Here is a 17,533-nt window from a genome sequence, read left to right on the forward strand (position 1 = left end):
TCCGTGACAGATTGGAAAGCGGACACAATTTTCAAGAATGAATGGATGAATGCCTTCCTTGTATAAAATCTTTAAATGTTAATTTAATCTGTCTTGCCATGGGAATCACCCACTAACGTAATTTCACACGGAGACTATGCTGGCTCATTGTAGTGTCTAAAAAAACCCCAAAGGTCCAGTCCAACATTAGATTCTCATTGGCCCAAATCAAGAACTTACGATATAGAAGTCGGAAATTTCTAAGAAAAATAAAATAAAAATAAAAGAGTCATTTCTTTAAGAGCACAACTGAATCCAAGGCTATTTCGTCCTGTTCTTACTGTCAAACTGCTTCTAGTCATTTTTCTTTCTAGTCTTCCTGGTGTTTGCCAGATTTAGCCACCCTCCGGAGGCCTTGGCCCGGGCCCAGCTCTCATGTCTTACAGTCAGTACTTGGAAGCCTGAGACGTCAGGAGAGAATTGGGATCTAATCTCTCTCTGGCCATCAAATATAGAAACGTGGCTCCTTATCTCCGCATTCCAGTCAACAGATCTTTTGGAAAATCTCAGAAATAAATTGATCGAAACAAAGTCTTTGCTGCTTCTGAACAGAAAGCAGAAATCAAAAAAAAAAAAAGAAAAAAAAAAAAGAAAGCAGAAATCACAGATTAAGAAATCTAAAAATTAAAATGAAAAAAAAAAATCACTCAAGGGTGCCTGGGGGGCTCAGTGGTGGAGCGGCTGCCTTCAGCTCCGGTTGTGGTCCTGGGATCGAGTCCTGCATCGGGCTGCCTGCTCAGCGGGGAGACAAACCGCTGACAAACCCTCTCCTGCCCCCTCTGCGTGTGCGCACTCTCTCTTTCTCTCGGTCAAATGAATACGTAAATAAATCTCTTTGTTTAAAAAAAAAGGACTCCAATGATGGAATTTTTCATCTATGAGTTTTGTTTTACTACACGGTCCCTGTCCCACAGGCATGAACGGGCCCCAAGAAACCGCTAAGCAAGCAACAAATCGCACCTGCGGGCCACAGCAACCGGTCGCCCGGGGCCCTGCACCTGCCCCGCCCTTCCCTGCGCGCCTGGGTCCCAGGCTGAGGGCTGAGGCCGTACCTGAGAGCAACGGTTACCTTAACGACGGTCTTGTCACTTAATTTTGGGAAGGCATAAAAGTCCTCCTGTGCAGTCCGTTCTCCAGAACCTTCTTACTTACTCTCTTCTCCCTATTTTCCCCCAACTGACGGGGGCCTGCTGTCCTCCCGGGTCCCCTCCGGTCCAAGCTACCTGGGGACAGTCCCCGGGCACCCAGCCCAGCTCAGCAGCACTTGCCAGCACCAGAGCCCCCCGGTCCCCCAAGTGTCCTCCTGGGCCCAGTACCAAGAGAACAGGGACCAGGCCGCGCGGTGTGCTCACTGTTCCAGGCCCGGCACCGGGCACGTAAGGGGCACCCTGGCCGTCGGAGACTCCCACCAACGAGCAGCCCGACTCGGTACTGCCTGGGGGCCGGGGGGCCAGGGGGCATCAGGGGGGCCGGGGCGCCAACTCGGGCAGCCGGGGTGCGAGCGGTGCCACCCGAGGACAAAGCCGGGGCCGTGGAAGAGGCGGGCGGCGGGCGGGCAGCCACTCCCGGCCCCGGGGCCCTGGGCGCACCCGCGGGGGGACCTGGGCACGGCCGCGCTGCTGCACGTCTGCACCTCTGCACCTCGCCCACGGAGGCTCCCAGCCGAGCGGGCGGGAAAAGAGAAGTTCAGAAGAAGAGGCGGATCCACGAACCAAACTGCGGAGAGCTGGAGCTGGAGCTGGAGCAAGGAAGGGGCAGAGGCAAGGAGGGGAGGACAGAGCTGCCAGGGGAGGCGCAAGGACCACGCAGAAGGGAGACAGAAAAGGGAGCAGAGGCAACCGGGCACGCTAAAGATAAAAAGAACAAGTATGTGAAAATAGCCTCAAACATTCTAGGAAGCAGTAATGAGGTGCTACAACCCGAGCTCCCACTTGGTACAAGGTATTTTTATAGTTAAAAAGGTACCACATCATTGTGACCTGCTCAGAAACAGACACATCAGTGGGTCAGGACATACATAAAGCTGAGAAATAAACTTTTAAAATATTTATACTATTAAAATAGCGAATTGCGTTAGTGGGTAAGAATGGGATATGGTTTTCTTTATAGAAGCTTGAAGCAGAGAGATTTATTTATCTATTTACTTACTTACATATGTTCTTATTTATTTAAGATTTTATTTCTTTATTCATGAGACACAGAGAGAGAGAGAGGCAGAGACGCAGGCAGAGGGAGAAGCAGGCTTCCTGCAGGGAACGGATGCGGGACTCGATCCCAGGACCCTGGGGTGATGCCCTGAGCTGAAGGCAGATGCTCAACCACTGAGCCACCCAGGCGTCCCAAAGCAGAGGGATTTAAAACAAACTCGTAAGAAAGTCAAGTTATCAGGATGCCTGCATGGCTCATGGCTGAGGGTCTGCCTTGGGCTCAGAGCGCGATCCTGGAGACCCGGGATCAAGTCCCACATCGGGCTCCCTGCAGGGAGCCTGCTCCTCCCTCTGCCTGTGTTTCTGCCTCTCTGTGTCCCTCATGAATAAAGAAATAAAACTCTTAAAAAAAAAAAAAAGCCAAGTTATTATGTCCTACAACTCAAAAGACTGATACTCTGAAATAAAATGCTCATACAGGCTTTTGAGAAAAACTGCAAGAACAGGTCACAACAGGTATGAATGATGTCATAGTAAGCAGGCCAGAAAGGACACACATTTTGGTTTTTCTTAGGATAGTTTCCCTAATCGAGTTTCCCTTTTGGTTAAAAGAAAAACCAAATGGCCGGGCGGGGGGGAATACATGATGCAAAATACGAAGTATGTAACAATGACTATGGACAGATGGTCAGCTTGGTGACTGTTCCTCGTCCAGTGAACTGTCTTTCCCAATCTATGCATAGGAATGGTAAGAACTAGATGATAAACTGGAAGATTTTTAGAGGCAGAAAGGTTTTGTTTGACATAAAATATTTACTGTGTTAGGGAAAAACACTCACCACAAAACCAAACCAAACCCTCACACACAGAAACTGCAGGAAAGAGACGTGCACAAAATTCCCTCGCAGATGCCTGTATCCTACACTAAATACAGCAAGTACTTAAGAAGTATCTCACAAAGGACAGAAAAACACAAAGGTCCAAAGAAATAGGAGGAAAACATTAACCTGATGATTGAGAACCACAGCAAGGACCGTCATCATTTAGTAACAAGTACGAAAAAGTAGAACTGGCAGTCTCCAGAAACAGCACCTCAGCAGACTTAGAAAAATATTTATAAGCAATAACAGAAGAGCGGTGATAGTCTTCAAAAAGAGAACCATATTTAAAATCGCCACTGTTAGCGATACAAGGAAAATAAAATCAAAACAGACTGCAACTGCACATTTGAGACTTTAATATATATGTATATTATATATATATATATATATATTTTTTTTTTTTTTTTAATCAAGCAGCCAGAAATACCTACAGCTAAAGTTACTTAGAACAAATACAGGTACTTCCCATTTCCATGCACTTAGTATTCAGCAAGCAACAACAACCAAGCTATTTCTCTGGACTAGAGAAATACAAAATTTAAAAAGACATGCCCACTCCATAGGACGTACTGCTTGGTGTCTGCCAGGAGACTGGCTTCCTGCAAATTTTCTATGCCTCCGCTGTCCTCCTATTTCCTAAGAAACACGAGATCTGGAAGCAAAAGTGAAAAGACACGGAAGGGGTGGGGGGAGAAAGAGAAGAAAATATACATACAGGAAACAGGAAACCAGGCACTTCAACTTTCAAAATTAACAACACTTTTTAAAAACGGTTGACTCGTCCCTCCTGGCAGCAGCAGCATTACACATTGCTGCTTCTACTATCCCATTGCTGAGGAACTTGGTATAAAAAGTTTAACAAAATCACTGATCGAAATTAGGCTGTGCATTATCTGTCACAGCTCCCTTTGCCTCACATGTAGAATTTACACTTAAGGATGTACTTTCCAAGCACATGAAACTGCAAACCATTTTCTCTGAGTGTCACTTTTTCCCCCATGGAGGCTCATCACGAAGAAAGACAGATTCAAAGAGCTTTTTTTCCCTACTGGGGAAATTGTCACGGATAACTTAGTATTAAAAAAAAAAAAAAAAGGCATCATTTAGCAGGCTGCAAAGAATCACAAATTAATTTCACATGAGAAAACGAGATGACTTTGTAATCATACATCGGGGGACATATGAAATAATACAAGAGGAGGTACAGGGATTCATTCTTAAGTAAAAATTTAGTTAAGTGGAAAATTCAAAAAGATGGGAGGTTCCCAGTGAATCAATCGATAGCCTAGAAACGTTTGCTTAGTATGTGCCCGACTCCTTATACCCTTCGTGGGAAGTGCCTAATACAGGAGAACAAAAATAAAATCTGTTTCAAGACTCCTCATATAGTACTAACTGGGGAAATTCATTGCATTCCTCTGAATATTGCTGATGTCGGTCTCTAAGGATTTAGTACAGAAGGGGGCACCTGGGTGGCTCAGCTGGCGGAGCCCTGCCTCTTCGTTCTAGCTCAGGTCAGGGTTTTAGGGTCTCAGGGTCCTAAGATCAAGCCCCACACTAGGCTCCACTCTCAGCGCCTGAGTCGACTAGACCTTCTCTCCCTCCTTCTCTGCCTGCCCCCCCCCCTCGGCTCACTCTCTTTCCCTCCCTCCCTCTCTAAAATAAATAAATAAAATGTTTTAAAAAGAAAAAAAAGATGTAGACCACGAGGGGCAGATGGCAAATGCATTCTCTCTCATCATCCCTTCCTCACTTGACTCCACTCCTTTTAGTCCTGTGTCCATACTCCCTCTGCCTGGAATATTTTCCCTCCCAAAACCTGCCTCACTGGCTCTTACGGATCCATCCGGAGCCTTTTGTAGCTACGTCTCACCCAAAGCCCATCTTAAGTGTTAGCTTTCATAAAATCCAACACTTTTCTTTCACAGCATGTATCACGAAATTTAATTACACAGTGTGCTTACGGTCTTTCTCCCTCGATAGACTGAAAGCTCTGTGAGAGCAGGAGTCACGTCTAGTTTGCTCACCATTTAACACTCAGGGTTCCTACTAGGAAAGGGGACCAATCACTCAAAAGACAAGTGAAAAAAAGAATAAGCAGCATATATGTCAGAAATGACTGACTCCCAAAAATGAAAAGAAATTTAGCCTCACAGAGAAATGCAAATTAAAACTTCAAAAAGATATCACTTTTACTCATGATGCTGGAAAGATCAAAAAGTGGTGTAACATATTGTGATGTCAAAGATGTATGTAGTGTTAGGTAGATGTAGGTAGTGTTACATACTGCTGGCAGTAACCAGCAAATTTTAAAATGCATATGTAGTTTTAAACATGTTCATTCAAATGAAGTCAGAAAATAAAGTATAAAAATAAACAAAAGCATAATATACACTGAATATAAAGATACATTCTGTGCATTGACAAAAGTCCAGAAATAAAACTACACAGTCACCCATTGGGAAGTGTCAAATAAACTAAGGCCCAGTGATAAAATAGGTTTTTATGCCATCTTTAAAAAGAAGGGCTCTTTTTTCCTGAAAGGTTTTCCAAGACCTATTAAGATTAAAATGGTACAATATCCATTAGGATGGAAATTGTACTAAAAAAAACAATAAATAAGATTTGATGAGGACGAGGAGCTATTGGAAACCTTATACATCGTGGGTGGTGAGGTAAAGTGGTACAGCTGCCGTGGGAAACAACATGGAAGCCCTGCAGAAATTTAAACATAGAATTACTATGTGATCCAGCAATTCCACTTCTGGATATATACACAGAAGAATTAAAAAGCAGGGACTTGAACAGACATCTGTACCCCTATGTTCACAGCAATGTCATTCTCAATAACCAAAAGGTAGAAACTACTCAAATGCTCAACGATGAATGAATGGATAAACTATCATCTATTTATGCAATGAGATATCATCATTCAGCCTTAAAAAGGAAGGGAAGTCTGACACATGCTTCCGCGTGGATGAAGCCTCAAGACTCTATGCTAAGTGAAATCAAAGCCAAACACTGAATGATTCCACCTCTATGAGGTACCTACACATAAAGGCGATGCCAGGGGCAGGGAAGAAGGTGAACGGCAAGTTATCGTGCAACAGGTAGTCGCAGTTTGAGATCCTGAAAAAGTTCTAGAGACAGGTGATAGTTATGACTGCGCAGCAATGTGAATGTACTTCAGTGCTACCAAACACTACATATAAAATCATTAAAATGGTAACTTTTAGGTCATGAATATTTTACAATAAAAAAATAGTCGCTAAAAAAAAAAAAAAAAAAAAAAAAAAAAATAGTCGCTAAAAAAATCAGCACAATGTACATGTCATGCTATCGGTTGCACAACACACACGTATACATGTTTGCACATACGTACATGGATGTATGTTCTCCTATAAGAGTTTTCTTACAGCAGCTGCACCCTGTGGGAAGAACTAGATGACAAGGAGACAGGAGTGGTTCACCTCTTACCCTTCATTGTGTACCCTTTATATACTTGGACTTACATTAAAACATTAATTAAATGAAAATTTTTTTCTGAGCTATAAATACTGTATTCTGATTTCTCCTAAGCACTGTAAACTGACACAGCTATAGCATAAGATAATCCTGAAATGTTATTTAAGAATATTTCCCATACTAGATGGCTCAAGTAATCATTTCTGTCAAGTTTGTTTAAGATTTTATTTATTTCACAGAGATCATGAGCCAAGGGGAGCGGCAAAGGGAGAAGCAGACTCCCCACTGAGCAGGGACCACCCCCCCCCCGCCCCCCCCCCCCCCCTGCCATGCAGGGCTCTATCCCAGGACCTCCTGAGCCACCCAAGAGCCCTCATTTCTGTAAAGTTTTAATAAGAGGCTATTTTTTTATGCAAGCTGGTGCAGCCACTCTGGAAAACAGTATGGAGTTTCCTCAGCAAGTTAAAAATAGAGGACTACCCTACAGCCCAGCAATTGCACTACTAGGTATTTAGCCAGATGATATAAAAATACTGATTCAAAGGGATACCTGTACCCTAATGTTTACAGCAGCATTATCAATAATAACAAAATTATGGAAAGACCCTAAATGTCCACCGACTGATGGATGGATAAAGATGGGGTATACACAGACAAGAGAATTATTACTCAGCCATCAAAAAGAATGAAATCTTGCCATTTGCAAGGCTGTGGATGGAGCTAGAGTGTATTGCGCTATGCAAAATAAGTCAGTCAGAGAAAGACAAATACCAGATGATTTCACTCATGCAGAATTTAAGAAATAGAACATGATCACAGGAGGAATAAAAAAAAGGAACAAGAAACTGACTGTAACTCTAGAGAACAAACAGATAGTTACCAGAGGGGAGGTGGATGGGGAGATAGGAGAAATAGGTAAAGGGATTAAGGAGGGCACTTGTTGCCATAAGCACCAAGTGTTGCATGTAAGTGTGGAACCTCTATATTGTGCACCTGAAACTAATATTACAGTTTATGTTAACTAACTGGAATTTAAACAAAAACTTTTTTAAAAAATCAAAAAAGAGAATATTTAAATATTTCACTGTTTAAGTAAATGTCACTTCATTTTCTCATTTTCCAAAACAAAATTAATAAGATGCTCATGCATAATGAAGCAGAAAATATGTGAGCTTAAAGAATAAAATTTAAAAATCTACTCAATATCTTGCTATAAATGCACAAGGGATTATGGTAGGCACCGTTTCTAACCAACGTGCTTTAGTTAATACTATACCACAAACACCTTTCCATGTTAATAAGGACCTATCATCGTGTTTATGGCTGTACTGTACTTTTTAAAGGACTTTTTTTTTTTTTAAAGATTTTATTTACTCATTCATGAGACACAAAGAGAGAGAGAGAGAGAGAGAGAGAGAGGCAGAGACACAGGCAGAGGGAAAAGCAGGCTCCCTGCAGGGAGCCCGACATGGGACTCGATCCTGGGACTCCAGTATCAGGCCCTGGGCTGACGGTGGCACTAAACCACTGAGCCACCCGGGGATCCCTGGTTTGATCCGTTTTGACAAGTGTTTATATCCTTGCAATCACCATCAAAGCCAAGATTCGGACTATTTCCATTAACTCTGAGAGTTGTTTCATGCCCCTTTCCAGTCATTTCCTACCTCAACTGCTCCAAAAAAAGAAAGACCATCATTACTTCATGATTTCTACCATAATACAGAAGTTTAGCTACTGTTAAGCTTCATAAAATAAAATCAAACTATATTTACTTTGCTGTGTTAGGCGTTTTTTGCTTAACAGGTTCATTAGATTCAGCCACATAACGTTTCCAGTGTTCATTCTTTTTCACTGCTGAGTAGTATTCCACCACACAAATACGCCACACTTTTTTTTTTCATCTATTATATCGTTGATGGACATTTCAACTGTTTCCAGTTTGCAAATACTATGAAAGATTCTGCTCTGAAAATGTCTAGACAAGTCTTTCTGGGAGCACGTTCTCATTTCTCCCAGGGTCATGCCTAGCAGGAGGCTTCTAGGTCTCATTTCGTACACTTCCCTTTGGAAAACCCCGGTGACTTTTCAGAAAGCAACTGTCCCACTTTACCTCCCCACCAGCAATAGGAGACTTCCCACGGCTGCACATTCCTACCAACTCCTGGTGGTGTCAGTATTTTTTATTTTTGCCATTCTACAAGGCCTGGGAGGGCATCCTGCAGTGGGTATGATCCGCATCTCCTTGACGGCGCCCGTTAGGGGGCCCAAGCACACCCTGCTCCCCGCCGCTGCAGCCTCACCAACCTCCTCCTGGTCTGAACGTGCTCTTGCTAACCCCTGGCCCACGATCACAACTCTCCTCTCATAACCTGGAATCCGCGCCCCATAACTGGCTAATTCCAATCCCCCTTCAGGCTTCAGCCTGAATCCATTCCTCCTCCTGCGTCAGGACACCTTCCAAGCCCCCTTTCTTGCTTCTGTTAATAGGGAACGCTTTATTGTGATACTATGGTTACCCCCACATCTTCCCTGCTCGGCCTTGAAGACTGGGGTCAGGGGTGGCTTACTCACCTCCTGTATCCCAGGCTGCGAGCACAGTGAACCCCTGTAGAATGAATGATAAATAACGGAAGGCTTTGGAAATAAGGTAACAGTTCAGCAGAGTCTTGAAAAATAAGGCTGAGATTACCCAGTGCACAAAAGGGAGAAAAAAAAAAAAAAAAAAAAAAAACCTCTAAGCTCAACTCACTGGCAAATTCCTGAACATGAAACAGCATGTGTTGGAGGCCACCCATGTGGCTCGGCAGTGGGGGGGGGGGGGGGGCATCGGGGACCAGGACAAGCAGGCAGGGCTCAGGGTGACAGCGTGGCAAGCCCAGTGACACAGGAGCCTGTGTCTTTGGGCCCCGATGGGAGGCAGCCGTGAGGGGGAGGCCAAAGGGGAGGAGGAGAAGCAAGGCCCGTGACTCCAGCAGGAAAATGGTCGGGAGGAAGAGAGCAGGGGAGGAGCAGAAAGGGAACAGGGAAGGAGCAGGAAGAAGGGAACAGGGGAGGAGTGGGGGGGGAGCAGGGGAGGAGCAGGAGGGGAGCAGGGGAGGAGCGGGTAGGGAGCAGGGGAGGAGGAAGGGAGCAGGGGAGGAGGAGGAAGGGAGAAGGGGAGGAACAGGAGGGAAGCAGGGGAGGAGGAGGAGGAGGGGAGCAGGGGAGGAGCAGGAGAGGAGCAAGAAGGGAGCAGGGGAGGAGGAGGAATGGAGCAGGGGAAGAGCAGGGGGGAGCAGGGGGGGAGCAGGAGGGGAGCAGGAGGGGAGCAGGGGAGGAGTGTGGAGGAGAATCAGGCTCAGCCAGAGGCTCAGCGAGGCGGGGAGAAGAGCAGGAGCTGGAGCACTGGGTCCCAGGAGGCACAAGGGAGAGAACTCCTGCCGTGGATGCTGCTGGAAGCTCTGAAGGGAGCTGGGGAACATCCAGGGGAGACAGTTCCGTGGGTTGGGTGGCGTGGAAGGAACGCGAAGCTGCATCCCTGCAAGTGAACTGGGCGTGCAGCACGTGGGCACAGGACACATACGCCCCCAAATACACACACGCTCCTGCTCCAACTATTAGAACTCAAATTACTTTCGACACCGGGGAATTGCTTTGATTCCTTTGATGCAAAGCTCTGTATCTTTAGGCTCTAAAGTCCATCCCAATCTGCAGTTTTCCCTGAACATCACAGACACACTGGAGCTCCTCCTTGCTCTGCGCAATTTTGCAGCAGCCTCCGGTCCAATACCCTAACATCTGACCTGTATGAAACGTATAATGAATTAACCTGCGTGAGAACTTTAAAGCCATATTTTTAGAGTGGAACCTGAAGTGTGCATCAATAGGTTTTGGATTCGTAGTCTTTAGGAAGGTCACCTCCAATGTTTCTCCGATTTCAATAAGCAAACAGGGAGCTAAGATAAAAGGGTAGAAGGTTCACTGAAATATAAACCTAGGAAAGAAGATGTAAGAGAATGACAGAAATATTAAAGATTCTGCATTGTGGGGGCGCCTGGGTGACCCAGCCGGTCCTATGTCTGCTCCGGAGCTCGGGCCATGACCCAGCCCTGGGTCGGGCTCCCTGCTTTGCAGGGAGTTGGCTTCGACCTCTTCCTCTGCCCGTGTTCCCTCTCTCAAATAATTAAGTAAATCCTTAAAAAAAAAAAAAAATTGCATTCTTGGCAAAGCAATGAAACTCAGCAATGTGATGAAGATAAAGTATCTCCGTTAACTGTAACTTCTAGAACCATCCACGGAGGACCCTGTTCCTCCTGGCACACACGGGAAGCCTCATTTCACACCCCCAGGTCCCCATGGAGAAGCCAGTCAACACTCTGGGGAACACACAAGTTGTTGTAGGTCCCAACACCTCGCCGGGCTTCTCCACGGAGCACCGGTCTCTACAGATCTACAGAAACTGCCTCAGTGTCTCAGAGCCCCAAGAGGAAGAATCAATGTGTAATACGCCGGGTATTAATCAAAGGAAATGCTACGGCTAATGGTTCAGCTGCCTGATTCTGAATAAGGATCCACGTTTTGATGTATTATAAACATCATGCAGTATTTAACTGCGTTTAGCTGAAAACTGTTCAAACATGAAGCCGAACAAGTAAAAAGAATGTTAACATCCCAGTCATTTTCAAAAATAAAACAAGCATAGACGGAAAATGTGCTGACGATTTAATGGGAAGCAGTTTTCTTTTAAATCCACTGGATGTGTGTTACAAGTAGGCGCCACGACTATAACTGATTAAATTACTTTTGGTCACAAAAGAGGATAAAAAAAGCTAGATGCTGTTTGCATGGATCTCCCTTTAGTTAACTAGATTCTCATTTTTTAAAAGCGGATAGAGCTGAATACTGCTGCCACAGGGGGTAGGAATCAAACAAGTCACTGCTAGAATAGATTATGGGGATCATTTGAGTTATGTTTCTGTTAAGTTCCCACAATCAATTGGTATTCTTCAGGGACAATAAAAGCTAACATGGAACTCTGCTGGAATTAACAGGTTCTGTTCTGCAATAGCTAGCTTGCAAATTTAGGTACAGACACATAATCCATAGATTCATCTTCAAAAAGGAAAAAAAAAGCCATCGCATAAGCATTATGCCAGCAGTCAAAAAAAAAAAAAAATTCTATCAGTAACACCATTTAGTACAAGCTCAGAATTTTTAAATGAAAGCACATCTATATATCTATTAACCTTTCCCCAAAACATACATTTAGGCAAGTAATACTAAGAATGCCATGTTTAAGTAAGTAGAGGAAAAAAAAAATGTTATTACCCTAGTTCCACAGATACATGTAGTAAGTGGGGAAGAAAAAAAAAAAAAAAAGGAATGATTATGCCAAGAAGGGAGAAAATTCTGACAAAGCTTGACCAGAAACAGAACTCATTTGCCCTAATGTTGCTATAAAACACTATTTTCTCTGGGGCATCTGGGTGGCTCAGGTGGTTAAGCCTCTAACTTTGGCTCAAGTCATGATCTGGGGGTCCTAGGATCAAGTCCTAGGTTGGGGTCCTTGCTGAGCAGGATCTGCTTGTCCCTCTCCCTTGACCCCTCCAACCACTCATGCTCTGTCTCTATCAAATAAATTTTAAAAAAAAATTTTTTTTTGAAAAAAGCACAAAGAGAAACCATATTCTCTTCAAACAAAATGATATCATCAAGATGAGGCCTAGATTCCAGAATATGTCCCAATGCCAAAACAGTGTCTGTCAAAAGAAATTTAAGGCCATGAATTGAGCGTTAGATTCTAATTTGCATTCCCACTCCCAACACCTTACCATTCTCTATCCTTGATATTAAGTGGAATCCGATGAAATTGGCATTTCTGTACATCAAAAACGGTCAAAAATTGGCCATCGATTTCACACAGCTCGATCCACGTAAAGTGGCCAACAGAACAGGAGAGAGAGAAACACGCACCAAGCTAGAGCAAGAAGGGGATTGTCCTTGTGCCGTAAAACCGACGGCATCTCCCACGGACACTGCGCAGATGAAACTCAAAGGACTCCCGTAGGGACCCGCCACTGCCCTGCAAGAGGGGTAACGGGGAGCCCCAAGTCACAAGGAAGAGGACTCTGTGATCCGGGCAACAGGCTCTAACTGGGAGCGCCGGGATGGAGGCAAAGCCGAATCCTGGATGGACCCTGATCATGGTCTCTGTGTTCCACCTGAGGGAGAGCCCCATCCTGCAGAGAAGCTTCTGGGCCCGGGGCCTTGCTGCTGCAGAGGCAGCTCCCTCCTGCGTAGCGGGGAGGAATCACAGCAGCAATGCCAGGCTCCTCTGCAGGCGGCTGGTCTCCCCTCCACTCGGTGGTGCAGACCTTCAGGCAGGCCAGAGCTCTCACCTGGTGGCCAGGTCACCAGAGAGCCTTGCTCAGCAGACAGCAAACGCTTCACTAGCCTCCCCGTCTTCCCAGAGCCCCAGCTCCTCCCTCCCCTGGGCCGTTCCCTCTCCTCCCTGGGACCGTCCTCCGGCCGGGGGCCCCGGTGCTCTGGTGCTCGCGCCATCCCTGCCCTGCGAACCCAGCTCTCCAGCAGCAGCCTCACTGTTGGCAAACAGCCCCCGCTGACTCTGGAGGGGCAGTGCCCTGGGAGACTCCCCGCGCAGCACCTAGGCCTATGTCCAGAGGAGAGGTCACGCCACAGGGATCACAGGGCCCGAGTCACGGAAAAGGAAGAGAACCATGAACGCACCGGGCTCTGCGGGGGGACCCGCCGCCTGCCCTCCCTGTCCACCCGCACTTTCACTCTCTAAAGACTCAGGACACTGGAAAGGATGTATTGATTAGCGGAGCTCAGCTCACAGCTGGCCTATCTGACCTGAGGCAGGAGGACAGAGGTACGACGACGTGTGGGAGGCCACTTCCCAAGAGGAAATCAGGTGGCATGGAGGCTGGCCAGTCAGGATTAAGGCCCACAACGAGGAAACCAAGCATCCAGTCAGAACAGGAAGGAATTAAGACTAGTTACACTCTGTTTTGGGACAAATCCCAGGTGTACATATGCTATTGTTCATGGATGAATAAAAAGAAGTACCTGGACTTGAGGGGTACATCATAAAGAATGCGGAATTGAGGGGTTAAAAAAAAAACCCAAACAAAAAGTCAAAACCAAGCATTCAAAGCCAGAAAAGAACACGTTTCATTTCCCAGAGAACTAAATCTGAGTGCAGGGTAGGATGGAAGGGAAGAACCCTTAAGAAAAAATCTACCAAACATAGTGAATTTAACAAAGAAACCAAAAGTGCATGTGCAAAAGAGAGACTCAATAACCAGAAAATTAAAAAACAAAACAACAACAACAAAAAAAAAAAACAGAAAATTTAATCCCCAAACAAAGGAAATAAAAACAGCAAGTCATAAGAGCTGAAAACATTAAGCTAAAGATCCGTTTGAGTTGACAGGTGGAAAATTTAACAGTAAGTTATACACATACCTAGATACCTGGTCAAAATTTAAAATTTTATGGATAAAATTTGAAAATTCCTAAAAACATCTGAGAGGGGAGGTGGGGGGGGAGGGGGAAGGTTATGCTCACTGAAGCAATACATTAAAAAACTTTAAGAAAGCATAAATTTTATAGTTACATTTTTCTATTAAAAGACGAAGACTCCCAGGATCCCTTTGAAACTAAAATCTACAGAGTGTCCAAGAGAAATACTCAAAATGACAAATGAAAGTTAAAACAGCAAGAGCGTTTAATATTTATTAAGGATTTAAAAGTATGCCAGGCACTGAGCTAAGCATTTATTTGCATTTATTCAACCCTCATAAAAACCCAGTCAAACAGGTTCCAATATTATCCCCTCCTGACAAATGAAGAAAACGAGGCACAGAGAGGCTAGATAAATTTGTTCACAAGGTAGATGGGAGTTGCTAGTAGAGGAAATCGGGTAGCCTGGTTCCAGCGGCCAGCCCTGTGAACTACTGCTCTAAATTGACTCTTTTTAAAATAAAACAGGTGAGCAGCCCGGGTGGCTCAGCAGTAGGCGCCACCTTCAGCCCAGGGCCTGATCCTGGGGTCCCAGGATCGAGTCCCGCATTGGGCTCCCTGCATGGAGCCTGCTTCTCCCTCTGCCTGTGTCACTGCCTCTCTCTCTCTCTCTGTGCCTCTCATGAATAAATAAATAAAAAAGAAAGAAAGAAAGAAAGAAAGAAAGAAAGAAAGAAAGAAAGAAAGAAAGAAAGAAAGAAGAAAGAAAAAAAAGGAAAAAGAAAAGAAAAGAAAAAAGAAAAGAAAGAAAAAGAAATACTCAGCCCAGGAGTGCCCAAACCTCGTAGCCCTTGACCCATTGTGGATGCTCAGGAGCCAGGGAGCCACAGAATGACCGAACGAATGAGCTAATCGCAGCAAAGATCAGGCATTAACTCCGAAGGACTGATTTTTAAAAATAATAAAATCCCTAAAAATAAAAGGAAGGTAATGGGGAGAAAGTGGCAAAAAAAAAAAAAAAAAAAAGGTATAGTCAACTTCCGCTATAAATGCTTGTTTCAAAAACAGGAATTTGTTCCAAAGGGATTGATTATATTAGGGAGCAAATTGTGTACTGCTTAAGTGAAATTTTGCCCTTGAGAAAGAATAAGTGAAGAAGGCAGAAAGCTGTGCCTCTCCGAACCCAGCCACCCAGGGACACACAGACACACACACACACACACACACACACACACGCCCTCCAAGGTTTACTACCCACTTCAGTTCACTGCCTATGTTCACCATCCTCCACGTGAACTCAACAACTTCCTATCAGATTTGGATAACCCACTTTCTACCACTCCTGACACCCACTTCTACATGCAAACTTCAGGTCTTTTATTGTAGCATCTATGTATTTCTTAACCATCTAACATATGTAAAACTCTACCTGCATCTTTATTAGGTTCCCATCTCATGTGTGTGTCACTAGCAAAGTTTTTTTTTTTTTTTTTTTGGCAAAGTTTTTGAATGCTGTGCCCTGTCAAGAAAAACAAAGGTCTGATAGATAATGATGGAAAGCCAATTCTAAATTATCTTTAAATGTTTGTGACAACTTCCATCAAAATCATTTTCTTTTTTTTTTCTTTTTTTGATGCGGTAGGAAGAATTTAACAGATTAATTCTAAAACTCTTTGGGAAAATTAAGTGGTCACTCATTTAAAGATTTTTTTCAGTAAAGAAAGACAAGGGGAGATTTAAACTGTCAGCTAATGAAACGTATCTTAAAGCCACAGCGATTATAGGCAAGCAGAAATGTCCATGAAAGAGGTCAGAAAACCCAGAAATCAATGCATATTTAAATACAATAAAGACGGCACTTCAAGTCAGTAGGGGGGAAAAAAGGGGGGGGGGACAATTTAAATCTTAGGGAAGCCACAGAGCACAGCATGTGGGCTGGAGAGGCTGCGGCGGATGGCACACCAGCCAGGCGCATCCCAGCTGGGTGACCCTGGACGACCAGTGTCTTTATCTATAAAATGAGGACAGTCATTGTACCTACTTCACAGGACTGTTGCGAGGATTATCAGTTATCATTTGTGAAGTGCTCAGAACAGGCACTAAAACAGTGAGTGCTATATATGTGATATTAAATAAATAAAAGAAAGCAGTTCATGCTAAGATAATCCTTATGCTGCCAGGAGCGGAGGGGAGGGAGACACAGGGAACAGAACCTCCCATCATACCACATTATAAAGATAAGTTTCAGGATTTTAAAAACTGAATGAAAAAAAAAAAACAAACTGGGGGGAAAAAAGGACTATTCATCTGATCTCTAGATTGGGAAAGACCTTTGAAAATATGACAGTAAAGCATCAAAAAAACAGATTAATGTATCTGATTACCTAAAAGAATGTTGAAGTCTATATACCAAACACTAAGAATTAAGAAAATAACTTGAGAGAAAATAAGGGTCGACATATGTATATATGAACTTACAGGCTGGTAAGAAAAAAGTACACCATCGAACAATTCACAAAAAACTTTGCCTGTATATATGAGAAAATATGCAACATTAACAGTAATCAAAAATTCTAATTAAAATATTTCAACCACTAAATTGGTCAAAGTTTTGGAAAAAAAATCACGTGGGTGGCCAACTAGGCAGAGACATTGGTACAATCCTATATGGAAGATAGAAGAACACTCTGAAACAATCTTTCCAGGGGTCACTTTGATTATATGCTTCAAAAAAACGTTTAAAATATTAAGCCCCTTTGACCTAGTAATTCAATTTCTGGGACAAAGTTGAAACATAAGGATTTCAATAGAAAAGGTTCAAGTCACTTTTTTCAGAGATGAACCAGAATCAAGGAAAAAAAGGATGTGAAGAAATGTTTTCAGTTTCAGATACAAGACTAAGAATTTTTACCCTCTAGACATTCAACACTTGTTTCAATGTATAATTATTAATATTACCAAATTGGAAAAAAAAAAAACAGTTTTACAACAAACCTTTTAACAGCATCCTTCTTCGGCTTATCTATAGAATCCCACCACTTTGAAAGGTAAGAAATCTCAGACCAGATAAATTTTCTCCGTGAGTCTTCTTTCAGCTTGATGACCATGTTATTAAAAATATACTGAGTCATCTCTCTAAAGTAGTCATCAAAAGTCTTCAACCAACCTAAATCAAGACATAAATACACAACAAAGGTCTGATTCATACATCTGATTTCAACTTAGTCACATTCCATTGCATCACCTTTGGATACCCTTAGAGGTTTACATTCATATGAAGACATATTTTAAAATTTCAGAAATGTTTCAAGTAGTGATACTCCATTTCAATGGACATGAAATTGAGAAAGTCCCCAATTCTGAAACGACAAAAAAAAAAAATACTCTGAAAACTGCACAAATTCAGAGAGAAATAAGAATAAAAAAAGAGAAAAATGACCTGAGGACAAAATATGTTTATTTATGCTTAATAATGATAGTATCTCTTTCAGTTGTTTATTATTTATCTGTTATTTAAGGAATTTGCTTTGATTCTAA

At 43.5% G+C, this 17,533-nt stretch overlaps 1 protein-coding gene across 1 annotated transcript in view; it reads right to left on the bottom strand.

Moving 5' to 3' along the window:
* The window catches only part of MAN2A1 (mannosidase alpha class 2A member 1), a 161,144-nt gene that overhangs the window by 102,249 nt on the left and 41,362 nt on the right, over positions 1 to 17,533 (bottom strand). Inside the window, exon 4 of the mRNA XM_041752130.1 lies at positions 16,991 to 17,162. Within this exon, the coding sequence (XP_041608064.1) occupies positions 16,991 to 17,162 (172 nt within the window). The remainder of the gene's footprint in view (positions 1 to 16,990; positions 17,163 to 17,533) is intronic.

The sequence above is a fragment of the Vulpes lagopus genome, chromosome 4, assembly GCF_018345385.1.
Source record: "Vulpes lagopus strain Blue_001 chromosome 4, ASM1834538v1, whole genome shotgun sequence".
Lineage (NCBI taxonomy): Eukaryota > Metazoa > Chordata > Mammalia > Carnivora > Canidae > Vulpes > Vulpes lagopus.